At 40.8% G+C, this 20,632-nt stretch overlaps 1 protein-coding gene across 2 annotated transcripts in view; it reads right to left on the reverse strand.

The window, feature by feature from the left end:
• sgms2a (sphingomyelin synthase 2a) overlaps nt 1-20,632 on the reverse strand; it is a 93,794-nt gene that overhangs the window by 34,414 nt on the left and 38,748 nt on the right. Inside the window, exon 2 of one of the 2 annotated variants that reach the window (XM_063046807.1) lies at nt 16,312-17,004. In XM_063046807.1, the coding sequence (XP_062902877.1) occupies nt 16,312-16,754 (443 nt within the window). In that variant the 5' untranslated portion in view covers nt 16,755-17,004. Of the gene's footprint in view, nt 1-3,381; nt 3,526-16,311; nt 17,005-20,632 lie in introns of those variants that run through there. The other variant, XM_063046808.1, reaches the window with a different exon arrangement.

Below are 20,632 nucleotides of genomic sequence, written 5' to 3' on the forward strand. Positions count from 1 at the left end.
CAGCAGCATCTAAATCACAGTATCTTAATTATGATGCACTTTAAACAGCACTAAAGTAACACAGGCTTGAACACAAGTAAACAGGCTATCCAATCGTTATACAGCCATGGTACAGCTTTCATCCCGTTTGAGACCCCCAAAATGTGACCCTCTCACCACAGGTTTGTAATGAGTTAGCTATTACTGTGAACTACAACATAACTAGGCAATGCACAGGAATAATGATGAAAAGGCCATTTCCAATAAATGAACGTGCCCAGGGAACATATGATTGGGGTAAACAGAAATATAAAAGTTTGAATGTTCCTTTAAGGGAAAGTAGGACTATTACTTGTATGAACACTGACACACCGCTGCAAATTTACTGTTTGCCAGGAAACAATAATTTAACTCATACCAGTATAAACTTAAATTGAAATTGTATTGACAAACTATTTTAAACTATAACAAACACAATATATTAGAAAGAACATGGCCCATTGTGACACACATGACACACATTAGTCTACCATAAGGTGCACGTAATCATTGGAGCTCATTGTTGTCTAATAAATCTAGGTTGCTTCACTTCATTTACTCACAGTACTGAAATGGTTTTGCACAGAAGAACCCGGCCCAGGGAAAAAAAAAATTCACACCATGTCCAAGGAAAAGGCATGGGACTTTCTCCAAGGTCATGTGCTTAACTAGCTAACTAAAAGTTGTCTGCACATTCTTCATGAGATCATTGTCTGCATGAGGATTTTCTGACAGGGGCATCTCTCCTTCCAAATGGACTCTGTGAGCACCTCAGCATGTTCTTCTAGTATGTTCGCCATGCTTTTCCATTCTCCTCCTTCGATCCTGCTCTCTCTCTCTCTAGAAAATGGCTGCCCCGCTCTTTTTCCTGTGCTCTCTCTAGAATATTCCCAAGACAAATCCTATTGCTAATTCAACAAGCTTGACTTTGTCAACCGATTTTTTAATTACAACAAAAATGAAATACTCGATTGTATAATGTAATTAGAGGAACATATTGCATTTTGAGAAAATCTACAGAAAATAAAATATCCAACAGCATAAATGTATTAATAAAATAAAACATGGTCTTAAGCCAGGGTATTGCACATGTGTGTGCTCAACTCTACTTCTGAATTTCATTTAGAATGAGTCCAATGGAACTAAAGTTCAGAATTGGTATTCATTGTGGTCTGTTCTTCACTGTAGATTTAGTACATGCAACAAGAGGATAAATATCTACTCCTGGATCAGTGGAGGAATTCAGAATGTTTGAACATCCTGACTAATGGAACACAAGAGAAAAGCTTCCAGGGATTAAGAGCTTTAACACTGCCTCATCTGTTTCTCCTTATTCAGAGCAGCAAATGTTGAGTCTGGTGCATTTGGAACTGCATCACCGGGCAGTGATGTGAACAGAAAACTTCTTGTCAATTACAATTTAAGAACAAAGTTTGAACCTTGGCTCAAGGCATCTACCCTAATGTAAAACATGTTATCCAGGCATATCCCAAATTAAAATAGAAAGATGTTATCTCTTTTACTCTGTGAGGAAAATTATTCCAATCAAACATTTAATACCTTCTTCTTATTCTTCGTTAAAAGTGTAATTAACTTCATCTATTTTTTGACTCAGCAAGAGGTCTGGCTCAGTGGGTGGCTATTTGTTTCAGAGCCAGTTAATTCTGAGATCAAGTCGCACTCCACAAACTTGAGTAACACTCTTGTGCATTATGAAAGGAGTGGAGCTTTGCTGGGGATGCAAGCTTTCAGATCAGATCCTAATCTAATGCATTGCACCTCTTAAAAAAATAACAAAAATGGAATTATCCTTCTGTCCTACTTACATGGATCTTTTTTCACCCAGTGAGTAGTGATACTCTCTATGATATAGAATACACTGCCTGCGATAGTTCCATAAGATAGTTATAGCCAGGGTGGTGGCAGTGGGGATAAGCTCCTACTACTATTAAATGCTCCCAGCCACATGCGTCTCAAATAGCCTCTAACAAATAAGTCCAACTCCTGGCCTTTACGTGTGGCTTAGCTACTAAGCCCCGCAGAACTGTTTCCATTGACAGGAGAATGGGCAGAAGTGGGTTACTGGCACCTTAAAACTCGTGGCTTCGGGCAAGTGGTGCTCATCAGCCGTAGTCGGCAGCTCATCAAGAAGGAAAATTTGAACCTCAAACCTCTGCTGCCTTGCGGCTATACCCCTTCATGGGGAAGGCTTTGGGAGTAAATCCGGAGCTGTAATCCCTAAGATGATCCTACGCTGAGCTCAACGTTGACTGGCAATCCTGCAAAGCTGCTGAAGTCAAACGGTATCAGTCCCTGCCATTCCTTTGGATTCATCAGCTGCATGGAGAGGTGGGGCCTGCTACCAGGGCAACAGCTTACTCTCCATATCACCCTGCCCTGACTTGCACATCGTGCAACATCCATGGTCAACCCCAGCTAGCAGAGGGCCTCAGGGCCTGAGATAGTGGCTGAAGCAGAACCTAAGCAATGTCATAATGTAAACCTATGGCTCGTGTGCTCAAGATGACATACACAAAAATGTTGTTGACATGCAGCATGAAGTGTTGCCCCCTTAATTCTTCAAACCACACACATAATAGAAAAAAAGATACTTAACAATTATATTTACTGGTGAAGGAAGCAGTGCAGTGGCAGCGCCAGAGATGTTTTCTTGCTGGTGCTGCAGTGGGGCTGAATTATTCAGTGATGGTGCTGAGGGATGTACCCTATGGTAATATGTATTCGCAAGGCCAGACGCGTGGTGTTCAAAAGTCAGTTTCAAGCATTATGTGCCTACTATAAACGCCTCGGTTGATTCACACGCAACAGCAATTGATAGATATAATATAGAAGTGAACTGTGACAGTGTCAACAGCATTGGAGACAACCCGGGCTACACAGAGCATAAACAAACAAACCAACAGAGCATCCGACCCACAGCGCACAACGTGAATCACGCACCAATCCCGCAATCAGCGTTAAATGCGTGCTTTTCAACTGTAAAAGACAACACTAACCCACAATGTCCACTGCTATTCACATTACATAGACAGACAATGCCAAAAGATACACCATTATTAAAGTCAAATAAGGCAAACAACAGATGCAAGGCTTTACCAGGACTTGGACAAATTGTACTCTGACCATGCAATACCTCAATTAATTTGGCTACTGAATTTAAAACAAAAATCAACAGAATCATCGCTTGGAAGTCTAAGCAAAACCAGTAGGCTTAATGGCAGTAAATGTAATATTTTAGGATTTGCAGGAAACAAGGACTATGGGGTATCCACCACAAAATAATAATAATAATGATCAGCATTAGTCTTGGCCCAAATTTTTTAAAAAATCAACTGCACTCACCATTGATGTTTTCAGAGAAGCACAATCCATCTGTTGTTGTGACTGGTGGTGAAAGCATCAATGATTTTCTGGATGTCAAGTGCTTTGGTCCTCTAGCTGTTTAGGGCCAACAGGGCCAAGTTGCTGTTCCGAGCATCGCTGCTGCTATTCCTTAGGTAGTTTTTGAGGCGTCTGAGACAAGAGAAACTCCGTTTGCATGAGGCAGATGTCACAGGTAGAGTCAGTGATATGCAGATTAGTTTGTATAAATCTATAAATGCATCGCAGTAGGGTCTCATTAGAGCTAGAAATTCCACTGTGTCATTCACTGTCTGTCCTTGCTTTTGTTTTGTTTCCAGCAGATGCTGAACCTGATGAAGCTCTGCAGTCAGGTTCACTTCAGTCACTCCATAGTATTGGGCCACTGGCCAAAGACAATTCTTGTCTAGGAAGAATTTGTGTTTGGGACTCAATGCTGACACTCCAGTCTCAACTGAGAACCGTCATTTCATTTCAGTCAGAAGTCTGTCTGTAACTGGATAGAAACAGTGCTTGCAAAGTTCATCGGAATATGTGACAGGTGTGCGTTCAGTTTGGGCCTCAACAACAAGATCATGTAGGCGGCGGGGTGGCTGGGCCTGTCTCCTTTCATGTGGTCTGCTCTATATACCGGCCTTGACGCATAGGTCCCTAAGCTCTTGCCTGAATTTCACTCCGTGATTCCTCTCCCCGTTTTGCTGAGAGTGCATTGATAACAGACTGAGCCAAGTCCCCAGCGGATGAAAGTTCCAAACTGGGAGATTGTAGCTGGTCTGACATGAACTTGGTGACTCAGAATAAATCCTCAAAGTGAGAAGTAAAGCAAACTGCCCGTCAATCAGTCCATTTACAGCTCTGTCCTCCGTTTTCCTCCGTGCATTTGGTTGACCTATAATATCCTGTAGTGTAACTAGAATGACAGGGAGTGATTTCCTTATAGCCCACAAAGTTGTATACTGCCATGCCCAGCGTGTATCTGACAATTTCTTCAACTCCACGGGTTGTGCAGTTGTTTCTTCATAAAAAGATCGTGGGCAACAGAGTTTGAAAAGAAGTTGTAAAGCAGCTGCACAGTTTCAAACAACTCACCCGCCCGCTTGTTGTACATTGCTCACAACATCCACTAAAACAAGGTTAAGTCTATGAGCACAGCAGTGTATACATAATACCTACGGGACCTCTTTAATGAACCTCTCTTGTACCCCGTTACTGCACCCAGACATCACTGGGGCCCCGTCATAACACTGACCTATACACGCGTTCTTATCAGTAACACACTGGGCGAGTGGCTGTTCAATGCATTTAAGAAGCGACTCCGCATCCAATCCTTCTGCTGGAGTGAAGTGCAAGAATTCTGCAAGCACTGTTTCGTTATTCAAATACCGCACCACCACTGATATTTGCTCCTTTTTACTCAAGTCTTTATTTTCATCCACCATGATGCAAAATGTCCAGCCTCCTTGATTTCTGCACTTATTTGACGTCTGACCATATCTGCCATAATACCCATAATTTCATTTTAGATATCGCGATGGGTGTTTTTTGCATTTCCAGGATTGTCCCCTATTTTTTTTAGCTACAGTTTTATCAAACTGTCCAGTTACATTGAGCAACTCAAAGTTTCCCCTGTTGCCAGATCCATCATCCTCCTGGTGTCCTTGCTGGGCAATGCATTAGCACGCAGTATAGCATAGAGACTCAATGACTGCTCTCATATACTCCTGATTTTCTTGGACAATCTTTGCATGTCCTTTGTCAAGCATATTTCCCAACATTATTTATCTCCACCCAACATCACTAAAACATTAGTTTATGGGAATTTGCTGAATACAAATTGTAGTATTCTTATGTTACAATAATCATTACCTATAAAAGCACCTGTTACCCATAAAAATATGAAAACCCATGTTATGTGAAATGTTTCCAGACCTCCTAAGGTACAGCAAAAATACAAGTTGAATCAATGATTTCAGTGTTCTCTTTATGAGTGAAGAAGTCTTGAATAAATATTGGCACGACTAAAACCAGCTTTTTAATGGGATGGCTCTGACTAAGTAGTACCAAGTCAGCATGATATAATATTTCGCATTCACACAAAAATCTCTTGACCTCCGGGCATTCTAAGCAAGCTTGAGCCAAGGACACATAGTCACTATAGCAAATATAGGAAAATGTAGCAGCCAAATTAAGCAGAGAAACTGCCCTCAAATTAGTAACAAAATAAATAGTGTGGTATTAATACACATTGTGAATGAAATAACATATAATGACATCAATAAGAGAGAAATGAAAAAGAAAATGTCTTTGGAAGGTTCTGTGTGAAATCTTATACTATACAGGAAGTATTCAAGACTTTAAACTAAAATGGAGCCTGATTCTCATCATTTTATTTGTAGATTGTGGATCTCAATCTACTAATCCTGCACATAGTGCCAATTGATTATAATCAGGAACATCTTAATGTTCACACTTAGTTTAACAATACAACAACCTGACTTTGATATTGCTGCTAAATCCATCCAACAATTGTTCTTTTTTAATTAAAATGACCAATTTGAGATTACACATTTATTGGTCTTGGCCTGAATCTCTGAAAGATGCCTTGAACTTTGTATACCCAGTGGTGTTCTGCTATATTCTGTATATTTTGGTAGATGGCGTTTCATTTTGTGAAGAACCCATTATGCCAAATATGGACACATGAAAGACAATTATTTAATACTGTTAAAAATATGTGTGGAATATTATGTTAGCCCCATTCCAACAGGTTCATAATGGTTCTATAAAGCAGCAGAAAATAGACCACTAAGATCATTTAGCAACTCATCCAATTTTTAGGCTGACTAAGGCAATCCAGTCAAATATCAGGAATCTCCCAAATGAACTGAAATCTCTGGTCAACTGACTCGAAGACCAGAGTAATTTTTACCTGAAAGATTGAACCTCGGCAAAATCAGGTTTATTATCCCTGACATATTGTCATCAGTGCAGTGCAATATATAAGATATACCATGAATTATAATAAAAAAATATAACTGTATAGAAAAAAAATAGATAAACAAGTAGCGCAAAAAGGGAGCAAAAATAGTGAGGTAGTGTTTGTGGGTTCATTGCCTGTTCAGAAATCTGATGGTGGAGGGAAAGAGGCTGTTTCTAATTCATTGAATGTGTGTCTTTATCTCCTGTACCTCCTCTCCGATGAGAGTGATGAGAAGGTAGCATGTCTTGGATGACGGGGAACCCTAATGAAGAATGCTGCCTTTTTGAGGCATCACCTTTTGAAGATCTGGAGGCTAGTACCCATGATGGAGCTGGCTACAGTTAGAAAGCTGGAATAGTTTATTGATTCAACATGTATTTCCATAAAAACTCTCTGCGTTAAAAGGCCATTGGACAAGGTTGCAGTATTGAGGAAAATGTGTCAACACTGATTAAAGACTATTTATCATACAGTAAATGGAGGGCTTTTTAATGCTGCACAACTTTAACTGATGGAATGCTCCACAGATCACTTTTGACATTTATATCAATAACTTGGAAGGGGGAGCAAAGTGCAAAGCATCCACAGTCCCATGATATGAAAATTGGTGAAGAACATGATGCGATAAGGACAGTTATATGCTCTGCTGAGGGATACAGATAGCTGAGTGTGGGCAAAAACGTGGCAAATGTAGTTCAATGTGGAAAAGTATGATATCACGCACTTTGAGAGAAAAAAGGCAGACTTTTGTCTAAATAAAACAGATTTTACATGAATGGTGCATAGTGGTATTGAGGTATTCTTGTACATTAAGCACAAGAAAGTGGGAAGATAGGGACAGCTGCTGTTCAGATGACAAATTCCATATTGGTCTTCATTGCAAGGGCTTGGAGTATGAAGTAGAGAAGAATTAAAGCTTGAAGTTCTCAGTAACTATGTATTATCAAAGTACATATATGTCACCATATAAAAGTTGTACAGAGTATTGGGAAGCCCCATCTTGAATACCATTTTGGGACCCTTTATAAAGAGAAAGGGTATATTAGCATTAGGATGGCAGGGTGGAGTCTCTACCAAAGGAGGTGGACAGTGCTCCTTCCCTCTGCTAGCCTACAGGTCACCCTTGGGTAAGGAGCAGAACCTATTTAGCAGGTGATCACAGTCATGTGAAGCCATGGCAGCAGATAGTACGTATCACAAGTCCTGGTTATGCGATCAGTGATACTAGGGTGATCATCCCTGATGAATTTTGATCATGGCTGAGGTCACCTGTCTTGTAAAGACACTGCCCTGATGAAGGCAATGGCAAACCACATCGGTAGAGAAATTTTCTAAGAACTACCATGGTCATAGACTTTGATCACCCACATCTTGATGACGATGATATTAGCATTAGAGGTGTTCCTGAGGAGATACATTAGGTTAATTTCTGGCATGAGAGGGTACACTCTTATCAGGATCAGATAAAGAAATTAGATATATATTCTTTCAAGTTTAGGAGAATGAGAGCTGATCTTTCTGAAACACAAGTTCCTAAAGAGGCATTGCAAAGGAGATGTTGAGATATTTCTGCTAGTGTGAGAGATTCAAATCAGGGGCAGAGTTACAGGAGAAGGGGAAGGTCACTTGAAACTGAGGTACAGAAGAATTTCATCTTGTAGAATATGCTGAATCACTGAAGATCTCCACCCTGAACAGTTGTGGAGTCTCGATGCCCGTTAGTTTTTAAAAAAGAGCCAGTTAAGTTTTTGGAAGTTTGGGAAATGTGGCCAATGGGGAACCAATACAGAAAAAGAACTGAGGCCTGGGGTAGATCAGCCATGGTTGTTAGGACGACTTTGAGAGGATGAGCGGAATATTCCTGTTCCTGCTGTCTTGTATTCCAGTTGAAGGATCAGTGCTTGCTCCATTGCTGTTCTAGATCTGTTTCAATGATTCGGCATGGGGGAACCCAATATAACGTGGCAATGGGAATACTAAAAAGGAACATTGGGATATAGACAGGCAGACTGAGTGAGCAGCATGGATGGAAAAGAAAGAAGCTATCTATTTTGGCAGAAAAAAAAACAGAATTGGAAAAGCTCCACATGGAAAGAGACGCAGGTATTCTTGTACTCAAGGTCACTGTACTTTCACATATGTGCATCAGACAATGAGGAAGGAACATGGAATACTTTACACACAAAAATTTGTGTTAGAATAAAGATGACTCACAATTATTAAATGCGGTCTAGGGAGACCACACCTGGAGTACAGTATACAATCTTCATTTCCTTAACTAAAAGAAATGACGTGCTTGCTTTAATGGGAGTGCAGCAAAAATTTATTGGACTGATTCCCAGAATAGTGGACTTGCTGTATGAGGAGAGAATAAATAGACTAGGATTGTATTCACTAGAGTTTAGAAGAATGACTGGTCCTGATAGCTAAATATGGCTTGCTCCCCCCGACCAGCTCAATCCAGAACTAGGAGCAAATAATCTCAATATATGGGGTTGGCAATATAGGACAGAAGTGAGGAGCTATTTCTTCATTCAGAGGGTGCTAAACCTCTGGAATTGTGTCCTCCATAGGGATGTGGGCACGTAGCCATTGATTACATTGAAAATTAGATATTAATAGGTTTCAGGATAATAGAGAATCAAAGGACAAATGGATGGACCAAAAATGCTGTTGAGGGAAAAGATCAAACATGATTTTGCTGAATGTAAAACAAAGTCACAAAACCAAATGCCCCACTCCCACTCTGCTTTTGTGTTCCTGGTTAAAGTTTGTGCAGAGGTATGGTAAGTACTGCTTTCCAACGTTGGCTAAAATGAAGGGAAAAAGATCAGAAACAAGGAATGCAGGGTGGGGATGGGAGGATGTTTTTCGACTTGCCATCAGCACTTTGAACACCTCTTGTTAGGACATTCATCAAACTCCTCCTACTACTCCTCCCACCAACAAACTATATCCTATAATTCTTACTGATATGCTACACAAGGCTTGCCAGTCTTAAAGTAATAGGGAAAAACAAGAACATATTTACATGAGAAATAGCGTTTAGTGCTATGCAATCTTCTTAGCCTAACATCATGAAGAACTCTATGAATATCAATGGTTGAAATTCACAAAATATTTTTTTGAAAACAAATAGAAATTTCCATATCATACCAATATATACTAAGGAAGTCATATTAAACCTTGGTAATACACTCATTTTGACACAACTGGCAACATGTTAGCAGTTCTGAGTAGAGCACTTCAAGAGGGATGTGAGGGGTTTAAGGAGGGTTTGATAAAATAGAATAGCTTGTGCTTAATTTATTTTTTTCTACTATGAATGCCTGCTAGAAAATGAATCTCAGGGTAGTATAGGGCAACATATACATACTTTGATAATAAAGTTACTTTGAACTTTAAACTTTGAAAAGTGTTCCAGATCAAGAAAGGGTTCAGGCCAATTGAGAAACAAAGTCGCTAAGAACCTCTGGCAAAGCCGTCAAGAACCAAGTTCAACTTTAATCAAAGTTCAAGTTCAATTGTTATTCAACCATGCATGAACACCCATGAATAGTTCCAGAGACTGAAGACCAATAAAGGAAGCAATGAAGACATAAGAACACATGAAAGTAGGAGCAGGAGTATCCCAACAAGCCCCTCCAGCTCTGCTGTTCAATATGATCTTGGCTGATCTATACTCCTCTCTTCTGTACCAGTTCCCTATAATCCTCAATCTCTCAGATATTTATCTGTGCTCATCTTAAAGATATCTAATGACACGGCCTCCACCACCATCCGGGCACAGAATTCCAAAAATTCATTACTGTTACGTTTTATAATACAGGAGTCTGAAATGCAGGTCTAATTTTGGGTTTACTTTAAGCAAGCCGTGCAACGTATAACATGGTAGCATGATGATGTATGCAATTCACGTATTTATACATATAACCATAATGAATTATTTAAATAAACAAGAATACTTAATTAACCAACATATATACAATATTACTCAAATATTTTTGAAATAGAAGATACACCACACTCCTCCTTGCTTAGCAATAAACTCCAACTCAATAAAGAACGCACCTCATCTACATTCACAGTATATTATATACAGCCATCCACATTATAGTAAATTTTAAACTGTCCCACTCAGGCCTAAAGATTTAATTGCAGTGGAGACTTTCTTATTCTTGTAGAATAACATCTCTCCTGACAAGGTGGGCTCACTCTGGTGGGTGAGACTTGTGACAGTGAAACAATTTCAGGTTATAGAGCCTCCTCCATGATGGTTGTAGTTGACTCTGAGACTGCAGGATATGTTTCTGAAAGCACTAGCAACCTTTTGTCTCTAAGAATTGACTCTGCTCTCCTCAACTGATCGATGTGTTGCCTCTAGAAGATATCAGATGCAATCTTCACTGTGTAGCAGAGTGGTTCAGTTCCGTGCTTGATCTTTCCAAGTATCCACTTTTGATCACCTCTGTAGTCCCTCGTCAGGACTGCCTGTCCAGAGGTGAAACACTGAACCTCCTTGTCTGAGAAGCCTTCAATTAGTTGCACCTCTGGCATAGCCATATTTCAGTCTATTGTTAATTTTCATACTGTAAATCTCAAGGCTGCAAAGTCCTGTGTCACTTCCATCATTATTAGAGTTTTCATCAACGGCATGCAGATTAGTGCGCTTTTTGAAGCTGCAACTTGACTTTTTAGCTTTTTCTCTTCCCTGTGCCATCCATTTACTTTCACCTGGCTGACATGTTCTTTCTACTTGTCCTACTTCGTTGCATTTTTCACAAGTTTCACTTTTAAACATGCATTTGTTTCGTATATGTGTGTCCCTGCCACAATGGTAAAGTTTTTTGTTCAGTCAGGTGGGTTTCTGCTTAGATGTTGCAATTTTGTTCACACTCACTTTCATTCTTGACTGCAACTCAATTGCGTCCCATTCTGCTGTTTCTATTGATACAGCAATTTCAACTGTTCTTTTAAATGTAAGCTTTGCTTCAGTTAGGAGCTGTTTTTGAATGCTTTCTTGTTAGATTCCACAAACTAAACAATCTCTCAGTGCATCATTATGCTCATCATTGAACTACAATACTCAGGTGATCTCTTCAATTCAGCTACATACTGTGAAATGTATTCCCTTTCCTTTTAATTCCATTTAAGAAACCTAAATTGTCTTGCAATCACCAATGGCTTCAGTTCTAAATGTCACACACAAAATGCTGGAGGAACTCAGGAGGCCAGGCAGCATCTATGGAAAAAAGTACAGTCGAGGTTTCAGGCCCCAAACATCAACTGTACTTTTTCCATAGATGCTACCTGGGCAGCTGAGTTCCTCCAGCATTTTGTGTGTGTTGCTTGGATTTCCAACACCTGGGATTTTGTGATTAATTCTAAATGTGCCTGCATTACTTTCACAATTTCAGCAAAGCTTATGTCTGGTGGTTTGGTTGGAGCAGTCAAACTTCAACACAAACTACCTTTAAACCCAAATGCACTCTGCAAAATTGGTACTTATTTCTCATTAGCTATTTCATTTGCTTCAAAATGGTGTTCAATTAGCTCAGTATAAATATTCCAGTTATCTTTTGTGTAATCAAATGCATCAATTTTTTTGACGTAGTCTGCCTTTCCGCTCTTTTTATTTATTCTCATCATCACTTGGTACTCACTGTTCATGAACCAGTCAATTTTTCAATTTTTGTACTTGATCGTGTCTTCCCTTCCAAACAACATGAGCTACATGGTTTTTTTCTAATTTGACTGTCTCTGCGCCTTCTGGGCTGCGTTTTTTGTCTCCATACCTTGCTGTGTTTTTTTTTCTGTTCATTTTGCTGTGCTTCAACACGTTGGTAGCTGTCTCTGGTTCTTTTTAAAGATACTTCGTCATCATTGTTGTGTTTTGTAACTTCAAAACATTCAGCGAATTCAAAGGAAGACACAGGAGTCGGAAATGTGAGTCTAAATTCGTAGTGAGACGTGAACTTATCACGTGGTAGTGTGATGACATATGTAATGCATGTATTTTTACATATAACCTGTTATTAATTATTTAAAAGAACAATAATGCTAAAACAAACAATATACACAAGATTACTCAAATATTTATGAAATATTAATTATACAACGATTACCATCCAAGAAAAGTTTCTACATTATTTTGTAGCTATGTCACCTTGTTCAAGACTTTAACACTAGTGGAAAGATATCAATATGTAACCCATCAAAATCCCTTTTGGACCTTATATATGTTTGAAGGTGGTCACCACTCATTCTTGTAAACTCTAAGAAATACAAACACAAACTGTCTAGCCTCTCTCAATGGGCCAACCATACATCTAAATTCTCATCCGAAGAATTTGCCTGACAAAATCCCCTTTGAACTGTCTCAATATGTATTATATCCCTTTTTAAGATAAGGGAACAAAACCTGCACAACATTCCATGTTGCTTTACTGACACTCTGACCAATTATAACACAACCTCCAACCCCTTTGTAATAAAAATCAACATGTTATTTGTCCATGGCCTCCTCTACTGCTGCAGTGAGGTCACAGTCAAGTTATATTCCGTCTGGGTAGCCTCCAACTTGATGGCATGAACATAGATTTCTCGAACTTCTGGTAATGGCCTCCCACACCCCTTTACCATTCCTCATTCCAATTTCCTTCCCTCACCTTATCTCCTTACCTGCCCATCACCTCCCTCTGGTGCTCCTCCACCTTTCTTTTTTTCCATGGTCTTCTGTCCTCTCCTATTTGATTCCCCCTTCTCCAGCCCTTTATCTATTTCACCAATCCACTTCCCAGAGCTTTACTTCACCTCTCCCCGTCTTCCAGTTTCACCTATTACCTACCACCGTGTATTTTTCCCTCCTCTCCCCCCACCTTCTTACTTTGATTTTTCATCTTTTTTTCTCCAGTCCTGATGAAGGGTCTTGACCTAAAATGTTGATGGTTTCCTTTGGCTGTTGAGTTCCTCTAACATTTTTGTGTTGCTTGGATTTACAGTACCTGCAGAATTTCTCTTGTATGCCAACAACAGGAATTCTGCAGATGCTGGAAATTCAAGCAACACACATCAAAGTTGCTGGTGAACGCAGCAGGCCAGGCAGCATCTATAGGAAGAGGTGCAGTCGACGTTTCAGGCCGAGACCCTTCGTCAGGACTAACTGAAGGAAGAGTTAGTAAGAGATTTGAAAGCTGGAGGGGGAGGGGGAGATCCAAAATGATAGGAGAAGACAGGAGGGGGAGGGATGGAGCCAAGAGCTGGACAGGTGATTGGCAAAGGGGATACCAGAGGATCATGGGACAGGAGGTTCGGGGAGAAAGACAGGGGGCGGGGGGGGGAACCAGAGGATGGGCAAGGGGTATAGTCAGAGGGACAGAGGGAGAAAAAGGAGAGTGAGAGAAAGAATGTGTGTATAAAAATAAATAACGGATGGGGTACGAGGGGGAGGTGGGGCATCAGCAGAAGTTAGAGAAGTCGATGTTTTGGCTCCTCCCACTTCCTCCAAACTAGAGGTGTAGCTATGGGCACCCGTATGGGTCCTAGCTATGCCTACCTTTTTGTTGGCTTTGTGGAACAATCTATGTTCCGTGCCTATTCTGGTATCTGTCCCCAACTTTTCCTTCACTACATCGACGACTGCATTGGCGCTGCTTCCTACACGCATGCTGAGCTCGTTGACTTTATTAACTTTGCCTCCAACTTTCACCCTGCCCTCAAGTTTACCTGGTCCATTTCCGACACCTCCCTCCCCTTTCTCGATCTTTCTGTCTCTGTCTCTGGAGACAGCTTATCCACTGATGTCTACTATAAGCCTACTGACTCTCACAACTATCTGGACTATTCCTCTTCTCACCGTCTCTTGCAAAAATGCCATCCCCTTCTCGCAATTCCTCCGTCTCCGCCGCATCTGCTCTCAGGATGAGGCTTTTCATTCCAGGACGAGGGAGATGTCTTTCTTTTTTAAAGGAAGGGGCTCCCCTTCCTCCACTATCAACTCTGCTCTCAAACGCATCTCCCCCATTTCACGTACATCTGCTCTCACTCCATCCTCCCGCCACCCCACTAGGAATAGGGTTCCCCTGGTCCTCACCTACCACCCCACCAGCCTCCGGGTCCAACATATTATTCTCCGTAACTTCCGCCACCTCCAATGGGATCCCACCACTAAGCACATCTTTCCCTCCCCCCCTCTCTCCACTTTCTGCAGGGATTGCTCCCTATGCAACTCCCTTGTCCATTCGTCCCCCCCATCCCTCCCCACCGATCTCCCTCCTGGCACTTATCCTTGTAAGCGGAAAAAGTGCTACACATGCCCTTACATTTCCTCTCTTACCACCATTCAGGGCCCCAGACAGTCCTTCCAGGTGAGGCAACACTTCACCTGTGAGTTGGCTGGGGTGATATACTGCGTCCGGTGCTCCTGATGTGGCCTTCTATATATTGGCAAGACCCGACGCAGACTGGGAGACCGCTTTGCTGAACACCTACGCTCTGTCCGCCAGAGAAAGCAGGATCTCCCAGTGGCCACACATTTTAATTCCACATCCCATTCCCATTCTGACATGTCTATCCACGGCCTCCTCTACTGTAAAGATGAAGCCACACTCAGGTTGGAGGAACAACACCTTATATTCCGTCTGGGTAGTCTCCAACCTGATGGCATGAACATCGACTTCTCTAACTTCCGCTGATGCCCCACCTCCCCCTCGTACCCCATCCGTTATTTATTTATATACACACACTCTTTCTTTCTCTCTCTCTCCTTTTTCTCCCTCTGTCCCTCTGACTATACCCCTTGCCCATCCTCTGGGTTCCCCCCCCCCACCTTTCTCCCCAGGCCTCCTGTCCCATGATCCTCTCATATCCCCTTTGCCAATCACCTGTCCAGCTCTTGGCTCCATCCCTCCCCCTCCTGTCTTCTCCTATCATTTTGGATCTCCCCCTCCCACTTTCAAATCTCTTACTAACTCTTCCTTCAGTTAGTCCTGACAAAGGGTCTCGGCCTGAAATGTCGACTGTACCTCTTCCTAGAGATGCTGCCTGGCCTGCTGCGTTCACCAGCAACTTTGATGTGTGTTGCTTCTCTTGTATGCCATTTGTTTTCCTAACTACTTGTTTGACCTGCATATTTTTTTGCGATTCATGGACTTGCACCTAAATTTGCAGTCTCCCCATTTGGAAGGTATTCCACCTTTTGATTCCTCAAAAAAAAAATCACATTTTCCCTCTTTCAACTCCACTTGCCAGGTTTTTGCCCATTATTCAATCTATTTGTATCCTGTTTCAGGATGTGAGTACTGAGATATAGAACACCTAGGCATACAAGTCCAAGATTCTCTGAAAATGGCACCTGCAGACAAGATACAGGACACTCTTGTTCATTAGCCAGGGCACAAACTACAGGAGGAGGAAGCTTATAGTACAATTTTATAAAATATTGCTTAGGGCATAGCTAGTTTATTATGCATAGTTCTAGTCTTCAAACACCAGCAAGATCACAACTGACCTAGAGAGGGTGCAGAGGAAATTTATCAATATATTGCCTGGAATTAATGAGCAGAGACTGGATAAGGTGAGGCTGAAAGAGAACCCGATAGTGATTTACAAAATTATGACAGGCCTAGAAAAGACAGCAAGACACTTTCCCCCAGAAGCAGTAGAATTTAGAGGGCACAGATTTAGGGTAAAGGGTAAGAGGATGAGAGAAAATCTTTCATCCAAAGGGTGCTTGGAATCTACAGGCATCTGCCTACGTGGGTGATGGAGGCAGTCACTTCTGCAACATTTAGTAAGTATCAAGACAAGCACTTAACACCGGGGCTGTGGAGGAATGCTGGCTGATGGAATTAACATTGATAGGCACTTGATTATAGACATGAACACAATGAGCTAAAGGACTTGTTTTCTTGCTATATGACTCTAGAACTCACCGGTATCGAAGGAGTAGCCACTGAGTTGTCCAAAGACCAACCAGGATCATCCCATTGACTTCAGAAATCTTGAAAGCCCACTCAACCCGGTTCACGTAGTCAAAGAAAGTATCAGGTAGGGGAGGGTTCTTTTCCTTAGGAGGGACTCTCTCATGTACAACAGTGATCATAACACTTGTCATAATCAAGTTGAAAAGTGCATAAGTAAAGGCAACACCCGTCTTCCACCACTCCGTTGGGAATTTACGGTTTGTGTCTGGTACAGAGATCTGGATAAAATCTTTTGCATTCTTTTGGCTTTTCCTGATGCCATTTGGCACATTATTAGACTTGGCGCTCTCATTGACAACAGGGAGTAACGTGGATCTAGCATGTCCACTGGAAGGCATGACCTCCTGCTCACTGGTGTGGTCTTCAAGATTTAAAGCTTCAGTTACTTCCATCAACTTTCATTACATTTGTTAAGAGGCCTTCAGTCCATTTTTGTTCGATGAACAATGAGATTAAAAAAACTGTAGTTATTTATAGTCCACCAGTCCATTCATTAGAGATAATTGTACTGTGCTGCAGGAACTTGTGCCAATCCAAAGTGACCAACTTTTCACACACGGGGTGGCATCCAGAGTAAAGGGTACAGTAGCGATGTAGGATTGATGCAATGGTTGCTTCATTCCAGTGCCGTTAAAACCACACCTGTGAAAAGAAGCTCAAAGGTAAGCAGTTGTGTTTTAAACAGGTGTTGATTATATTAGAAATTTCATATCCTTGCAAAACAAAAATGACAACATCCTGCCACAACTTTATTTCCCCACACAATGAGCTATCAGAACAGTGATCACTTCCCCAGAGGGCAATCATATTGAATGTTAATCTTTTGTGGTGGTGGGTAACCACTGTAGGACCATCACTACCACAGCTACACATCCTCACCATCTAGTGATCTCCATTTAGTGTCCAGCATGGAAACACCAGGCAGCTTTTGCCCTCTGCCAAAACCAGAGCTACCGATCTAGCCATTTTCCACCTATACCTTTTCTCTCTGAGACAGATTATATGACAAAAAAAAAGCTGATTCCTCTTGGTGATGGGTCCAGATTAAGGAAGTAGTCTCATGTTAAAGGATAGATTTCTTGAAGTAAAGAGATTGCTTTGCATCTCAATCCTAAATGGCAACCATGATGGAATCAGAATTAGGATTAATATTATTAGCATAAAGTGTATTGTGAAAATTCATTACATATGCCAGTGATATTAAACCTGATTCTTATTCTGAAATGGTTGACAATTAAGATTGAGATGCAGAGAAATCTCTTTACTTCAAGGTATAAAAATTGTGGGATTTCTAAACTCATGGGCTATGGGTCTTGGTCGGCACTGTACAGAATTTTGAGTTTTGGGATCCAGCTGGCTCAGTTCAGACTGATGAACCTAACCCTCTGGGGAGTCCTGTGGATAGGTTTTAAATGCTTGGCCAGAAGGTTAAATATAAAATGTTGGCAACATGTCAAGTAATCAGGAGTCCCTTGACACACACTGGAGAAAACTAACACTAGATGCATTTGCAAATTGAAGGCCACTCAATTTCAATCAATTTATTTATAACTGCAAAAATGTTAGCTGTTATTACTAAGTGGGTTAATTGTTAGTTTGGCTTATTGACAGCTACTTTCCTACAATGATTAGTTCTTGAACTGACCTGCACAAGATCCTACCTCAGCAATGGAAACACTACAGGCCATCTCTTGCACTACCATGGACTTGTCTCTGCTCATTTCTTTGTTCCCCTCTCTCTCTTCACTGTCTCATACAATTTATGTTCTGAGAGTTCTGTGTACCTGTATGCCTGTGACACTGCTGCAAGCAAATTTTTCATTGTACCTGGACCTCGCTGTAGTTGTGCACATGACAATGAACTCAACTTGTAACTTTGTGTCCTGTGTCAGCAGGTTAATGAACTCACTCAAACACTTGAGCATGTAAATCCAAACCAACACAGCAGTGCATCACAGTTGGTAGATCATTGGGATGTTGCACCACAGGGAATACGGTTTATTACAAGAAAACCAAGATCCCACCCATCCTGCCACCAAAAATAGAACCACCGATAACTTCTCATTCACAAGGAAGATCAGGAATTCAGTGAGTCACTAGTCACTTCTTTGTTGCACCAGATTCCAGCTAATAAATCTCAACAATTTCTCATCATGTTTCTGCGGTGTTGCTATGCGTGCAAAATTAAAATGACAGTAGTCACTTGCCTTCAACAAAAATCACTTTAGGATATTCTGAAATGGGAAATATCAGCTTAATATTGGAATCATTTGGCTATTTTAACAAAATGTGACTGAAATCTTTATTTAAAAAATTTTTGTGTTTTATTTATGAGATATATCAGATGCCAAGATAAGTGGTTGGTACTTGGGAATGAGATGCAGAGGAAAGTCTCTACTCCAAGAGATAAAAAAAATCTTGGGAATTCTTTAAATCAGAGGGCTGTCTGAGGATGCTCAGTTCCTGAAGTTATTTGACGCTGAGATACATAGAGCTTCAAACATCAAAAGAATAAGATCGCAAGACAACTGGGAAGAAAGACATACTCAAAGTTCGGGAATCAGCCATGAGCACCAGTGCAGGTTTAATGGATATTGGGACTTACTTCCATTCCTGTCCTTTGTTTGTATTATGCTGAATCAGTCCCACTTAGTACAAATGTATTTGTGAAAATGTATTTAATGAAAATATCTTGATTTCAGAAAATAGATTACTGCGCTAGTCTTAGATTGGTAAAATACGTCATCCTTGAATGTAAAAGCAACAAAAAGTACAATCAGCAGAACATTAAATTACTGACATTGAGGGAGTTAAATAAGGCAGATGATGTTTAATAAGTTGTTACTTAGCTTTTACTGGTTACTAAGTAATACTGGTTGCCGAAATTGCAGATTATGTGTGATAAATCGTCAGCTCCTGAGTCATCATAGCACCGTTGGAAAAAATCTCACTCCCCATCCTTTACTCAGGGAATATTGTTAATCCATACCACATGGAGCAACAATTTCTCCCAAAACCAGGAAGATTTATCACTTAAAATTCCAAAGTGCAAACATCAGTTGGAAATGTGCTCTGGCAAGAGTGCAATCTTCTTACGTAAAGTGACGAATATAAGGTAAAAGAGATCGTTAGCCTTTACTAATTCAGCAGTTCAATAGTTCCATTTAATGTCAGAGAAATGTACACAATATACATCCTGAAATTCTTGTTCTTCACAGAGATCCGTGAAAACGGATGTGTCCCAAAGAATGAGTGACAGTAAAAATGTTGGAACCTCAAGCCTCCCCCACCCCAATTACCCTGAAAAGGAAGAAGAGAGACGTCAAAAGTAGGAATGAAGCTGTTTCTGCAGATGAGCTCGATGGAGTCACTGTTAAGTGCCATTATAGCTCTGCCCTTCAATGCTCACAAGTAAATTCAAACTCAATGCTTTAATTTAGGAAGAGAATGTACAATGGAATCTGTTAATTGGATGGCGGGGCAAGGTATGGACAACATCTCTTGAGAATGCAGCATTCTTATAGAGTGACAGCCTGGATCTTCTTGTACTGAGGGCTTAATACTAGAGGTTTGATAATTTTTAGAAAAATCAGAAAATACTACTTTCAGACCTCCCAGCTACTGTGTAAATGCAGCTACCCCTTACAAAACATTGAGCTTCCCAATTTCCTATCTGTTCTAAAGTAGCACACACAAAATGTTGGCAGAACTCAGCAGGTCAGGCAGCATCTATGGAGAGGAATAAAGAGTCATTGTTTTTGGGCCAAGATCCTTCATCAGGACTTCATCTATTCCAGCAGTTAAATGGTTACTAAAGATAGAAAACACTGGGAACATTCAGCATTTTCAGTAGCATCGGTGAAAGGGAAACATTAACATTTCAAGCCAAAGATATTCTGTCCAAAGTGGGCAAATGAGCTTATTTAGTTATTTAACAGCCAGATGTACAAACAGCAGGAGATCCAATTAATTTTACTTCTATTAAGTCCAGATGCCACTGCAATTTAATGTCAACAGGTCGGTACAAATTTAAAATCAAGCCAAAATTCCATTTATCTCTGCCCTAGCAGGTTAAAATCCTAAACAGCTGTGTTCTTCAACAAAGGTAATATTTTAAAATTGCTTCCAAAATGCAGCTCTGGCCATAATGAAGCCAGGTACTTCAGACTAATCTCTGGTTAGATCACAAAAAGTTGTTACTGTGTCATAAGGGGGCGCTGGGAGCAGACCCAAATGCAAGACACAGACACTGAAGTACTAGGAACAGGAC

This window comes from Mobula hypostoma, chromosome 4, assembly GCF_963921235.1.
Source record: "Mobula hypostoma chromosome 4, sMobHyp1.1, whole genome shotgun sequence".
NCBI classification, from domain to species: Eukaryota; Metazoa; Chordata; class Chondrichthyes; order Myliobatiformes; family Myliobatidae; genus Mobula; species Mobula hypostoma.